The 14,695-nt window shown below is 41.6% G+C and overlaps 1 protein-coding gene across 3 annotated transcripts in view; it reads left to right on the top strand.

Moving 5' to 3' along the window:
• The window catches only part of DENND2C (DENN domain containing 2C), a 50,363-nt gene that overhangs the window by 32,577 nt on the left and 3,091 nt on the right, over window positions 1–14,695 (top strand). For 2 of the 3 annotated variants that reach the window (XM_070396133.1, XM_070396132.1), the window contains 10 exons: window positions 1,315–1,424; window positions 3,411–3,480; window positions 4,221–4,298; window positions 4,996–5,136; window positions 6,391–6,539; window positions 7,006–7,183; window positions 10,036–10,077; window positions 10,977–11,082; window positions 14,109–14,345; window positions 14,585–14,671. In XM_070396133.1, the coding sequence (XP_070252234.1) occupies window positions 1,315–1,424; window positions 3,411–3,480; window positions 4,221–4,298; window positions 4,996–5,136; window positions 6,391–6,539; window positions 7,006–7,183; window positions 10,036–10,077; window positions 10,977–11,082; window positions 14,109–14,345; window positions 14,585–14,671 (1,198 nt within the window). The remainder of the gene's footprint in view (window positions 1–1,314; window positions 1,425–3,410; window positions 3,481–4,220; window positions 4,299–4,995; window positions 5,137–6,390; window positions 6,540–7,005; window positions 7,184–10,035; window positions 10,078–10,976; window positions 11,083–14,108; window positions 14,346–14,584; window positions 14,672–14,695) is intronic. The other variant, XM_070396135.1, reaches the window with a different exon arrangement.

The following is a 14,695-nucleotide window of genomic DNA, read 5'->3' as shown; positions in this document are numbered from 1 at the left end:
TTTGGTTTCTAACCTTGAGTTACATGTTTCACTAAAAAAGCTAGTGAAGAACGACTGTACTGAATCTAAGAGATGTTTCCTGTATGGATTCTCATTTTTTAAAAATTCTCAGCAACATCCCAACTATAAATAAATCAATAAGTTTAATTTTTAATAAAATTTCTCAGTGTAGCCTGAGAGCACGGGGTCATGGCCCTGCTTAGTAACATGGGACCATTAGAGTCTAAAATAATGTAATCTAGATGGTCTTGAGGAATCAAATTTTCCATAAAGAGGAACTTCACACACCCCCGCCACCATTTTTTTAATTTTAATTTTTTTTAATCTTTAAATTCTTTATTAGTTACCCACCACCATTTTTGATGTCTTATATTTGCAGAGAGAAATCTTGAGGTGGAACCTGTTTTCAACACAGCCTGAATTAATCGGCTCAGAACCAGATAAGGATCCAGATGACTCTCTGGCAGTGACTCAGGGGCGTCTCTGAGCGATTTGTTTAGCATCTTTGTGCACTAGGCACCATAAGTTAGGGATGGAAAGAGCTGACCAAGCCCCTCTCGGTCCTATTGCAGGAAACCTTGAATGAAGATGATTGTGAATCATTTAACAATATGCTTTCCATTTCTTAAGAACTTAATATTCAAGTGACCCAGAATGGATGCATGTTTTGCTTTAGAAATGAAAGGATAGAGCATTTGTATTAGTTACATGAAGGCAATATGGTAATTAGACTTATTATCTGCTTGTTTTTATACTAAATTTTCAATGTCTTTTGGTTTAACTAAACTTAGACTGTCCTTTAAGTATAATACCAGACTTGCACAAAAGGATCTTCCATGCTGAAATTTTACAGGAAGTTGCAAACCAGTAATTAGGTAGCAAAGATTACATGCTAAGGGAAATGATTATATATGGAGTGGATTCTAAAAATTCCTTTTCTGAAAAACATTCATCTGCTTTTTCAAAACATCTTTGATTATTGATCAGAGAGTGTCTAGATCTGACTAGATTTTTGCTATCAGTATATTATAGAATAGATTTTTATTTATTTGATATTCCATGTTCAGTTATAGGATCTCCACAATACCATTTCTGTGTAAAAATAGGATTTTTTAATTCTCAGTAACTTTGCTCTCAATGCATCTTCAGTGGTTACCAATCTTGGCCTTCCTGTTTTGTTAAACAGCACAAAACTATGCTGAGATGACTACTTAGGCTTATCAGAGACCTCTTTTCCCAAGACCAGGCTCAGTATTTTATTTCTGTTCTCCACTTGCATAAATTATTAGTCACCTGCATTGTTATCTTTTTCAGGGTGATAATGGCTTTAAGCAATCCAAAGACACTGAAGAGAGGCTCAAAGTTATCCCCAAATTTTGTTTTCCTGATTCGAAGGACTGGGCTCCAACCTCAGAACTCAAGAGGTAAATAGGCTACTTTATCTGGTTTCTATTTGTTGGAACCACAAACATAGAATCAAACAGAGGGCTTGAGAAGTGGGAGAGCCAGCAGGGAAGCAGTGTGGACTGTGGCAGGTCAAGGAGGCAGCGGGGGGAAAGGAAGAAACAGAATTAGAACATTTCCTCTCTGGGACTCAGGAAAAAAAAACCCATGGAATAATGTCAGTGTCAAAGGGAAAACAAGTGTGAGAGCCTCTCCACTTTGCCAGTCCTGCAGAGAAAAAAGTTCCACTTTACATACAACCAGAAGTGCCACCAAGTGGATAGAAAAGGAAAAGGCAACCTTAGGGACTCAGAAACAGGTCAAACAGAGCAATGCATCTGTTTCTCCTTCGAGTTGATAGAAGAAGCCACAGTCCAGATTGTATGTGCCATTGTGGGAGGCTCCCATGTAGAATATTGAGAGGGGAGATATAAAGAACTTCTTCCCAGTATCTAGAGAAAAATACCATATTTAATCAATAAACCATTGTGCGTGCATCCTGCTTATAAATTGGTAACTGCTTTGTTCAAAACTGTAATTATTGATCATGTCGTTTTGACTGGAAGGGTGGTTATGTGAACCATGTCACATGCCGCTGACCTGCTGGAAGACAGCTTCAGCTGTTGCCTAAGGAGCCCTGCCCTTCCACCTCCAATTGCCTCCAGACTAAGCTGCTGTAACCAGTTTAGCCTGATCGCCACTCTCATCTCTGCGCCATCAATCCTGAGGCTTTTGTGCTGGCAGTTACACTTACAACCATACAGGCCACTTCTTCCTTATTGCCCTGGCTGCTCCATGGTCGGTTCCCTGCCCCCATCCCACCCCCGCCCAAACAAGTTATGTGTGTTTATTCTAGAACTTGAGGCCCTATGCACAAAATTCATGCACTGGTAGGGTCCCTAGCAGCTGCCAGCGGCCAGGGGCTCCCTCCCTTCCCCTGGTTGGTCCCGCCCCCTGGTTGAACTCCCAGACAATTGTCGAGGGGACAATTTGCATACTACGCTTTTATTATATAGGATATTCGGAAAATACAGCAAAGTAAATGAAAAACAGAAATTAGAAGTCACTGGCATTCTGGTTACTCAGAGATAATCACTCTCTAACTATTTTGGCTTATTCCCTTCCAATCTTTAATTTTGGCCATATATGGACACATGTACTTACTGCTCAAATTTGGACCTTTTTATAAATGAACTCACTTCTTAACATCTTTAAGTCTTCTTTTCATAAATTATCTCTGCATATATTTTCTCTCTGTTTCTAATGAGGAATTGGTGATTTTCCTATGAACAGTATCCTTCATTTTTATATATTAAGGATACTATCCTTTGCCTATCACTATTTCATATGGCCTCTCAGAACTAAATAGAAGACTTTTGAAGGGAAAAATAGCTTATCACAATCATTTACGGCTTTTCGATATGTTTGACTAAATTGGACATTCAACAAAAGGAAAATAGGCTTGATGAATAACTAGACTGGATAAATAGAAAGTAGCCCTGACCGGTTTGGCTCAGTGGATAGAGCATCGGCCTGTGAACTGAAAGGTCCCAGGTTCGATTCTGGTCAAGGGCATGTACCTTGGTTGTGGTCACATCCCCAGTAGGGGGTGTGCAGGAGGCAGCTGATCGATGTTTCTCTCTCATCGATGTTTCTGACTCTCTATCCCTCTCCCTTCCTCTCTGTAAAAGGCAATAAAATATATTTTTTTAAAAAAAGAAAGTAAAAGGAGGCAATAGCATCAACAATTCGTCCTCTACCTATTCTCTCACTCCAGTGCAAGACAGGACATTCCCAAGGCCTGGACTTTCTCCCTCGGGAGCAATGTGACTTGCTGTAAATATAATATTAATCCCTCCTCTTACAGTCACTGCTGTTAGACTAATTGTCAATTGTTTGTTCTATGAGGAATGTCAAACAATTGTTTGGATCTCAAACTAGTTCCTGTTTTTGTTTTTTGTTTTTAGTGAGACGTTCTCCTTTGTCTTAACTGGTGAAGATGGGAGCCGGTGGTTTGGTTACTGTAAGAAGCTTTTGGTAAGTTGCAGACATGTGCTACAGGCAGGGTTGGTCAAGAAGCAATAGAGAGTCACACTAGGAACTTCAGAAACGCTATCTCCCGATGAGTTTGAGGGTTTCTCAATGATCTGTGTGTTGCCCTTGCTGGTTTGGCTCAGTGGATAGAGCGTTGTTGACCTGCGGACTGAAGGGTCCCGAGTTCAATTCCAATCAAAGGCACATGCCCGGGTTGCAGGCTCAATCCCCAGTTAGGGGTGCGCAGGAGGCAGCCAATCAATGATTCTCTTTCTCTCCATCTCTCTCTCTCCCTCTCTCTTCCTCTCTGAAATCAATAAAAACATTTTTTTAAATGATATGAGTGTTAAAGAAGCTATGTTAGCTTTCAACAATAAGAGCAAGATTGGGGTTAGCCACAGAGTACTTTAGAATAAAAGGGTGTGGATTTATCTTGTTTGTTGGTTTGTAATAGAGAAAGAAACCACTGACACAGTGGCTGCATCAGTCTGATACATTTGAGGAATGGAGCACAATGAGCCAATCCAGGGCTCCGAGTTACTTTCTTCTTGCTTAAGTGCCCCCACTGAACCTGGAATAAGTATGCTATCGTATTTTACCATTTTCCCATCTTTCAGTGTTCAGTGAGGATGAGAACCTTGATTTCTACTCTGTATGAAAGAGTATTAAGAGAGTGTTAATAGTCCAAATTAGTAAAAAACTTACGCTGCTTAACTTTTGCTTTGTTGTGTGTTTTCTTTTAGCCGGAAGGCAAAGGAAAGCGACTCCCCGAGGTTTACTGCATGGTCAGTCGCCTAGGCTGCTTCAACCTATTTTCAAAGGTGAGTGGACAATACTGTGGAAAGCGGTGTTCTCTCTGAGCTCTGAGTAAGTTTGGTTTCCGATGACGTAGAGTTCCCATTAGTACAGTGGTTCTCAACCTTCTGGCCCTTTAAATACAGTTCCTCATGTTGTGAACCAACCATAAAATTATTTTTGTTGCTACTTCATAACTGTAATGTTACTACTCTTATGAATTGTAATGTAAATATCTGATATGCAGGATGGTCTTAGGCGACCCCTGTGAAAGGGTCGTTCGACCGCCAAAGGGGTCGTGACCCACAGGTTGAGAACCGCTGCATTAGTAAGTTAGAGCCACAGGTTTGAAGGCTTTAATCTCTAATCCAGATGCTCTTGCCCTGCCCCTTATCTTGGTCTGCTAAACCTCCCAGCTTAAAGGAGAACATAGCCTGAAGCTAACTTGTCTCATTTTTTTCCCTGGACCCCCAACTGCAGGAAATAGAAAGGGGCTCATCTTCTAAAAATAAGTTGATTTATTTTAATAACTTTTCTTGGGGATACAAAGATACCCCCAAGAGGTATAATGCCTTTAATGAAGGCAGATAATGCTGAAGCTTATTTTTTTTAATCTGTTGGTGTTATTTTTAAATTTGGGGGCCAAGTTTGTCAGTTCATTAATAGGATTCATTATGTCTTTTGACTGAATTGCTAATAAAAGAGCATATTGTGTGTGTGTAGATTTTGGACGAAGTAGAGAAGAGAAGAGAAATGTCTCCAGCTCTGGTTTACCCCTTCATGCGAAGTGTCATGGAAGCTCCTTTCCCAGCCCCTGGACGCACCATCACAGTGAAGAGCTACCTCCCTGGGGCTGGAGATGGGGTGAGTTTGCTCATTTTGAAAAGGTTTGATAGCTGCCAAAAAGCAGGCCTGACAGTAGGAGGCAGTTTCCAGAAGCCTCGGGGCATAGTTTTCCCTTCTCTGTAAACAATACAGAATGTTTTAGTCTCACAAAGCACCAGAGAAATATCCACTTGAGCTGCTTCGCAATGACAATTTCAGGCATTACAATAAATTGTGATAAATGAAGATTATAATACTACTAGAGGCCTAGCGAACGAAATCGCGTGAGACCCAGACCCACTGTGCCGGTGGGACCCCAGACCCGCCCCGCCCCACGCGAGCCCCGCCAGCCAGCCTTGCGTGAGCCCCGAGAGCCCTGCCAGCCCCGTTCGAGCCCTGCCTCACTGTGCGAGCCGCGAGTCTCAGCCCATGAGGTGCTCCATGCACCTCCCGGTGACCATAACAGCATCACAACCACAGGCCTTTTATTATATAGACTAGAGGCCCGGTGCACAAAAATTTGTGCCCTCTCACAGTCTGGAACCCCTTGGGAGATAACCACCTGCTGGCTTAGGCCGGCTCCCCGGGTGGCAGATGGGAGGCCCGATCCCTCGGTGCCTGCCCCACTTCCCCGGGTCGCGCACACGGCAGGGTCGATCCGGGGGTTGGGGCGCCGCCCCGGGTCAGTTTGCACACGGGATGCCCGGGTGGGCCAGCCAATTGCTGCTGCCCCGCCTGGCTGCCCCGAGTCGGGTCGCACATGGGACGCCCGGGTGGAGGCCGGGCGGGTTGGCCGATCGCTGCTGCACCGCCCGGCCGCCCCGGGTTGGGTCACACACAGATGCTGGCCACCCCGGGTCGCAGATAGCAGGGCAGGCGGGATGGTGCTGTCCCACCCCACCGCCCCGGGTCGCAAATAGCAGGCCCAGATGGCAGCAGGTCAGGTGGGATGGTACTGTCCTGCCCTGCCTGCAGTATGCAAATTAGCCACCATCTTTGTTGGTGGCTAATTTGCATATTGTGCTGATTAGCCCATGGGAGGCGTAGCGAAGGTACAGTCAATTACCATGTTTGTCTATTATTTTATTATATAGATTGTCAGTGAGGTAAAGGATTTTACCAGAAATTTACAAAATTACAAAGGTGTTCATTCTTGGGATTAGACTAGGCAGCTTTACAAACTCTTTGTAGCAGGCCCTTTTCTTGAATTTGACCTGTAAAAGAATGACAGGATCCATTAGTCCTGTCATTAGCATTGCATCAGCTCCCCTGATTCAGATTCTTGCATTGCAGTCAGTTGAACTCTGCCGACCACTGGATTCCCGGCTGGAACATGTGGACTTTGAATGTCTCTTTAAGTGCCTGAGCGTGTGTCATCTCATTCGGGTCTGTGCGTCTCTCCTTTTGGAGCGAAGGGTAATCTTTGTGGCCAACAGCCTAAGGTGAGAAATAAGTAAATTATGTTACTTTCTACTGGTGTTTTATGGATTTTGACCATTTTAAAATTTGGGCATATTAAAAAAAAATTGTATGATTTCAATCAGTTACATAATGCCTTGGTGACATAGATAATTCTAAATGGTAAATAATCCAAAACCTATTTGCACTAAGCTATACCGGTGACTTTTGGGTGTTGCAGTTAATTTACCTTTCTAAATGTGTTTTTGCTTAAGCAGTTAAAAATTGGTATTGCTTTTCTATGTACACACCAATTTTTAGCAATATAAATTGGAAGTTCCAGACTTTCAGTAAATTAAGTTAAAATTTTAAAGAAAATGTTAAAAATGGGTAATCACAGAATTGTTCATTTATGCTCACTGGCATCAGTTAGTAATTCTAACATAACATCTGCAGTGCCCTCCATGTGATGTTCTGTATGTGATGCCATTTGCTTTCTCCTCTTGCCAGCACCCTGTCAAAATGTGGCCATGCTGTGGTTGCCACACTGTATCCATTTACCTGGCAGCATACCTACATCCCAGTCCTGCCAGCATCTATGATCGACATCGTGTGCTCACCTACTCCGTTCCTTATTGGAATCCTGTCTTGCTCCTTACCACAGCTCCAGGACCTGCCCATTGAAGAGGTGAGAGGGGAGTAGTGCCTATGGAAAGACTGGCGCACTGACAGTGAAAACAAATGATCTTTAAAGAGTGATGGAGTTGTTAATTAATATTAATACATAATTATTATTAATGCATTATGCTATCATATTTTTTATCTTTTTACTACAATGAGAAAAATCCTACAGTATACCTGAATCTATGGTACACATATATCTTATTTACAATAGTGAACTATGAATTCATTGTGTTATTTCGAAGGTTAGATCTTTTTTTAATTATTGATTTCAGAGAGGAAGGAAGAGGGGGAGAGAGAGAGAGAAACATCAATGATGAGCTGCCTCCTGCACGCCCCACACTGGGGATTGAGCCCACAACCCGGGCATGTGCCCTTGACTGGAATCGAACCCAGGACCCTTCAGCCTGCAGGCCTACGCTCTATCCACTGAGCCAAACTGGCTGGTGCAAGTCTTTTTTTTTTTTTAAGTCAAACATAAAAACTACTCTGGGTTAACTTAAAAATTATTTCAAATATAGCACACATGTAGATGAGTGCCCAAAACAAAATGTACAGTTCAGTGAATTATCACAATGTTGCTTATGTAACTAACACTAAATAGAGTGGGAACATTGCAGCAATGGAAACACTGCCAGCCTCCCCTCCCTCTTCCCAGAGGTCCCCTCATGCCTCCTTCTAGTCACTGTTCCCTTCCCCACCCCCCACAGAAAGTAACCACTGTCTTGACTTTTGTGGTGTTTATGTACTTGTTTTACTTCAGAGTTTTACATCTAGGCATGTACCCCTAAGTAATATAGTTCAGTTTTGCCTGGTTTTAAGTTTGATATAAATGGACCTGCCCATTGAATATATATATTTTGAATGGCTTCTTTTGATAGCATTATGTCTGTAAGATTCATCCATGTTGATGAATTTAACAGTAATTTGATCATTCTCATTGTTTGTAGTATTCCTTTGTGTGAATGTGCCAGTTTTCTTATCCATCCTACCATTGTTGGATATTTGAGTTGTTTCCAATTTGGGGTTATTATGAATAATGCTGCTGTAAATATTTTTGTGTATGACCCTGGGTATATATATGTGCATGCATTTCTATGGGTATATACTTGGAAATGGAGTTGCTGGGTTATAGGGTAAGCATATCTTTAACTTTAGTAAATAAAGTCCATACTGTTTTTCCAAAATAGTTGTGGCAAGCTAAACTCCCTCCAGTAGTGTATAAGAGTTCCTATTGCTCCACTTCCTCACCAGTAATACTTGTCATCATCAGTTTGTGTAATTTAGCCTCTCAGGTGGGTGTGTAGTGGTATTCTCATTGTGGTTTAATTTGCATTCCTTGATTACTGTTGAGGGTGAGCATCTATTTATTGGCCATTTGAAATCATTTTGTATAAAATTCATTGTCTATCTTCCCTACTGGATTGTTCATCCTCACTGATTTTTAAGAGGCCATTTTATATTTTAGATACCAGCCCTTTATGGCTTGCCTTTTCATTCTCCAAAACAGCATTTTTTAATGCACAGAAGTTCTTAATTTTAATGTGGTTAGAATTGTCAATCTTTTCCTTTATGGTAGGAGTTTTTTTGTATGTGTGAGCTACTTAAATTTTTGCTTATATTAACTTTATGGAGATATCCTTCTACTTATATCTTGGAAGCTTTGGAAGCTTTATTCTTGTGCCTTTAATATATATATGTTTATTGATTTCAGAGAGGAAAGGAGAGAGAGAGAGAAACATCGATGATGAGAGAGAATCATTGACTGGCTGCCTCCTGCACGCCCCACACTGTGAATGAGCCCACAACCTGGGCATGTGCCCTGTTTGGGAATCAAACTGTGACCTCCTGGTTCATAGGTCAACGCTCAGCCACTGAGCCAACTGGCCGGGCATGCCTTTAATTTTTTATTCTGAATCCTGGAACTTGGTGTGTTTTTTAATATGCTAGGAGGTGGGTGTTGTTTTATTTTTTGTCATATGAATAGCCAACTCTCCTAATACCATTTACTGAAAGGACTGGTCTTCCCTTTTAGGGTTTAACTCCCCAACCCCCCAGTTTTATCCTGTATAATAAAAGCTCAGAGATCGAGCCGTAACCAGTTTGGCTCAATGGATAGAGCGTCAGCCTGTGGACTCAAGAGTCCCAGGTTCAATTCCAGTCAAGGGCATGTACCTTGGTTGCAGGCACATCCCTAGGAGGGAGTGTGTAGGAGGCAGCTGATCGATGTTTCTCTCTCATCGATGTTTCTAACTCTCTATCCCTCTCCCTTCCTCTCTGTAAAAAATCAAAATATATATATATATATATTTTTTTTTTTTTTAAAAGCTCAGAGACCGAATGGCGGAATGACCAGAACGACCAGTTGACCAGTTGCTATGATGCACACTGACCACCAGGGGGCAGACGTTCAACGCAGGAGCTGCCCCCTGGTGGTCAAGGCACTCAGCTGACTGGCATGAGCAGCTGCTACCGCAGTGGGAGCAGCCGCTCAGAGGGCAGGTCCATAGCTGCTCTGGTGACCTGGATGAGAGGCACTCCCACAGCGGGCCAATCCCCACAGGCCACACACCCCACCAGTGCACGATTACTGTGCACCAGGCTTCTCATTGATGTATAATTGACCTATGACTTTGTATTAGTATAAGGTGTACAACATAATGATTTAACATATGTATATATTGTGAAATGATTACCACAAAAATGTAACATTCATCATTTCACATAGTTAGACATTTATTTTCTTTGTGATGGACACCTTTAAGATCTACGTTCTTAGCAACTTTCTGACCAAGCAGTGCCTACAGATTTTCCTGTGACTGTCTCTGGTTTAACTTGCCTGGCTCCTTTATTTTATAGGTGCTGATAGTTGATCTCTGTGCGGACAAGTTCTTACAGGAGGTGAGTGACAAAGGAGGTGATTACATAATGTTTGGGGATAATTAGACAGGAAATATGTGAAAGTACTTAGAGAAGATGAGTCAGGCACAACTTTGAGTTCCTACACATACTTGACCTGGCACTGTGGCTGATCATACACAATTGACCTGAACCGTTTGGCTTGGGCTTAGCTGTGTAACCCAAAGAAGGAAGGAGGAAACAGATTACAGGTGCTTCTCAAAAGAGGCAACTCTCCCTTCAAGTCCAGACGGGTTGACGTATAAGCCTCTAATTTAATTAAACATAACAAGCATTTGAAACTGATTATTTCCAGATATTCTGAATCTAAATATGAGTAAGACACAGTTTGAGCCCTTAAGCCTTATAGTCTAACAGTGGGGAGGGGGTGCAGACATACACATAAAGTTTTAAAAATGGTGTAATAGAAATTTGTACAAGGTATACAGTAGGGACAAAAAAGACGTGGTCATTTCTTCTGGGTATGAAAGTGGAAGAGAGAGTTGGTAACGCCTGCTTAGAGCAGCCCTTAGTATATGTAAACTGTATGTAGGCTTGTGAGCACTGAACCCAGGGTTGAAAGAATATTTCCCTAGACTTTTTTCAAAATCCCTTAGCTCATCACTTTTGAAACACCATTTGTTTGGGGATGATCTTTCTAATGTATCATAAGACTTGTAAATGAGAGATATTTAATAGAGAGTGCCAGAAAATTTGGTAATTATATTATTTAATATAGTGAAGATGTAGACGCCATAAGCATCTTGGAGTCTGCTCAGTGCGGGAAGGAAGCTTCACACTGACTCTTCAGCCACTTATACAGTCACTGGCATTTGGGGGCCCTAACTAGTGCACTCTCTCTCTCTCAAAGTTTATGAACATTTTCAATTTCTTCTCTTAAGGTATCTGACGAGGATGAGATTTTACCACCTAAACTCCAAGCTGCCCTAATGCAGATTTTGGAAGAACGAAATGAAATTTTGGCTCAGGAGCAGAATTTCTCACAAGGTATGTGACAGGTGGCCTGAGGACTTGCGGTCAAGGCAGTAAATATTTACTGAATGTCAGCACCCGCTCCAGGACATGCAAGGTAGAGAGTATGAGATTGTGCCTGTGTCCTGAAAAAGCTTATGATGAGCTTCCCGCTGACCCTCACTGTGCCAGCTCCCCTTCTACTTCAGGACCTTTGCACTTGCTCGGTCGCATTTATGGAAAGCTCTTCCCCCAGATAGCCCCCTGGCTCCTGCTCTTTCTTCCATGCCCAGGTGTCACCTTGTCAGTGAGGCTGTTCCTGACTGTCCTGTCCTAGGGGTGGTAAATTAGTGCGGCTGCTGTGGAAAAACACTATGGAGGTTCCTCAGAAAATTAAAATTAGAGTGGCCATACAACCTAGCAATTCCACTTCTGGGTATTTCTCCAAAGAAAACAAAAACACTTAATTCAAAAAGGTATATGCACCCCTGTGATCACTGTAGCATTGCTAGTAAAAGGCAAGATATGGAAGCAACCTAGATGTCCATCAGTAGAATGAATGGGAAAAGAAGATGTGTATAAATACACAATGGACTATTACTCAGCAATAATACCATTGCCATTTGTGACAACACAGATGGACCTAGACCAGCGGTTCTCAACCTGTGGGTCGCGACCCCTTTGGGGGTCGAACGACCCTTTCACAGGGGTCGCCTAAGACCATCAGAAAACACATGTATAATTACATATTGTTTTTGTGATTAATCACTATGCTTTACTTATGTTCAGTTTGTAACAATGAAATTGGGAGTCACCACAACATGAGGAACTGTATTAAAGGGTCGCGGCATTAGGAAGGTTGAGAACACTGAATTAGACGGTATTATGCTAAGTGAAGTAAGTCCGACAGAGAGAGAAAAATACTGTATAATCTCATTTATATGTGGAATCTAATAATGCAAAACAGCCCTAGCCAGTTTGGCTCAGTGGCTAGAGCATCAGCCTGCAGATGATGGGTCCTGGGTTTGATTCTGGTCAAGGGCACATATCTTGGTTGCAGGCTCCTCTCCAGCCTGGGCCCTGATAGGGGCATGAGCAGGAGGCAGTCAATCGATGTGTTTCTCTCACATTGATATTTCTCTCTGTCTTCCTCTCTCTCTAAAAATCAATGGAAAAACATCCTTGGGTGGGGATTAAAAAAATAATAAATAAAAATACAAAACAAATCAACAAAACAGAAACAGACCCATAGGTATTGAGAATAAGCTGATGGTCACCATGGAGGAGGAGGTAGAGGAATAGGAATAAAAATAAATAAGTACATAAGTTCTAATTATAGAACACTTGGAAAATTCAGACTATTATAAAGGAGAATTTTTTAAATCATTTGTAAAAAAAAGAAATAAAATTGTCCCCGTTCCCTTACCACTCCACGGCATCCTCCCGACCTTGTTTTTTATCGTGGCTTTTATCATCAGCTGATGTCCTAGAATCCAAGTTCCATGAAAGCAGCAACTGTCTGTATTGTTTTCTATCTCCAGTGCTTTTAAACAGTATTCGATAGATATTCAGTAAGTATTGTTGAATAAATAGGCAAATAACAATTATAGGGTGGCTTACTCCATTCCAGGCATTGTGCTAAGAACTTAGTTTACATCTTATTTCATCTTTGTATCATTATTTAATTGCCATTTTACATATGAGAACACTAAGGCTATTTGCTGATGGGGAGCATTAGGGAAGGAGCAGGTTTGGACGAGTAATTAAAAGTTCAGTTTTCAATATTGAGATACCTATTGGACATCCACTACCTAGCAAACATACAACTGGAGATACCAAATCGGCTTTTACATACATGTATTTGGGATTCAGAGGAAATATTTACCTTAGAAACATACATTTAGAAGTTGCTATTTGAAAGCCCATGGGAAAGAGCTAGAAGCATTGTGAAGGGGGAAAGTACTGTTTGGATATGGAAGGAAAATGAGGAGTTGAAGGTGAATTTGAGGCTTGAGCCTGGACCCTGGAAGGCAATGCATTATTATATGCGGTACTGGTTCAAAATCACCTGACTCGGCAGTCGGGCAGCTTCTCACTGTACTAGATGAAATGTCTCCGGAGAATGTCTTTGTTTTGAGTCTCAGTTTCCTCATCTGTAAAAGATAAATAAATAATACCTACCTCATCGTACTTTTACATCAGTAAAAGCACAATACAGTGCTTGACATATCTTAAGCACTCAATAAATTATTATTTATTATGGGATAATCATGATGCTATATGAAATGGGAAAGTTGAAAGAGAAACTGATTTTGGTGGTGAAATACAATGAATATGGTTCAGAACATGTATCATTTATTTATTCAATTCATATTCTACCAATTTCCTGAAAGGACCTTATATGGTGACATTCGGACAAATGGGATTTAAGTGCTAATGGGACAGCCAAATGATGGTCACCCATAGGAAGTCTGAAAATGTAGAAGGTGAATTTTCGTAAAATACCAGGGATGGAGATCTAAGGTTCGGAATTATCAACGTGGAGAGCCAGCTCTATCTATCTGTATGCCAATTAGCTGCTTAAGGAAGGGACCATGCTCCAGAAGAGGAACGAAATGCAAGAGAAAAATTGGTCTAAAGGCAGGAGAGGAATCAGGAAATCAAGAAAGCATACAATTGTGGGAGACCCGGGGACTGAGGAGGGGATTAGCACAAATGCAACATAGAATTTAAAGAAGTCTAACAATAGAAGAGCAGAGCAAATTTGTCTGGTTCTCACTAGTGGCCTTAGAAAGAGCAGTCCCAGTAAAATTATAGATGTGCAAGCCCGGCTTTGCATATCAAACATGTAATGGGAGTGTTGGTGTGGGAAGGAATTGAAGGTAAGAATGACTTTGCTTTTGCAAGTCATGGAGAGTGCAAGAATGCTAAGAATGAGTATTCCTATGTTCATTCTCCTTCCTTTAATCATGATTTCCTAGGCATCAGTTTCGTAACTAGACCCAGTGTTCCCATAAACACAAAATTTAGAGGACTTTTTCTTTTCTTTCATTTTGCATCAGATGTGACACTCAACTCTCTGGTGTCCGAAGCATTTGTCAGGTTTTTTGTGGAGCTGGTGGGACATTACTCTCTGAACATGACTGTCACTGAGCGTGGGGAGCGTGTATTCCAAAGGGAGCCATTCCGTAAATCTCACACCTCCCGCAGCGTTCGCCACTTCCTGGATCTCTTCATGGAAACTCAGATGTTTGCAGGATTCATCCAGGACCGAGAGCTTCGGAAAAGTGGGGTGAAAGGTCGGTTTCCTCATGAAGTTCTTCCTCCCTATTTAGTGAGCACTTGGAAGGTTCGAAAATAATATAAACAAAAAATAGCATAAAGCTACAAGGGCTCAAAATCTGAGTTGTTTATTATGGGAAATATTTTTTGTAATATTGTTTTAACTATGAAGATACATAGTAGTGAACACAGAGTTTTATTTAATGGATTTTCAATCTTGAGCGTTGGACAATTTCACTGTGAGTTTTCCTTGTAGGTTTGTTTGAGGTCCGGGCCTTCCAGTATTTGGAAACAATTCCTGAGTCTGAACCCAGTGGGGTGAACAGAATTTTGCGGAGTCTCGGTGAGTTGCCGTATCTTCCTATTA

This window comes from Myotis yumanensis, unplaced genomic scaffold (genome assembly GCF_028538775.1).
Source record: "Myotis yumanensis isolate MYYU_CA2020_CCGP unplaced genomic scaffold, mMyoYum1.0.hap1 SCAF_17, whole genome shotgun sequence".
Classification (NCBI taxonomy): Eukaryota; Metazoa; Chordata; class Mammalia; order Chiroptera; family Vespertilionidae; genus Myotis; species Myotis yumanensis.
The sequence above is the reverse complement of the archived record's forward strand: the minus strand, read 5'-3'. Positions and strand labels throughout refer to the sequence as shown.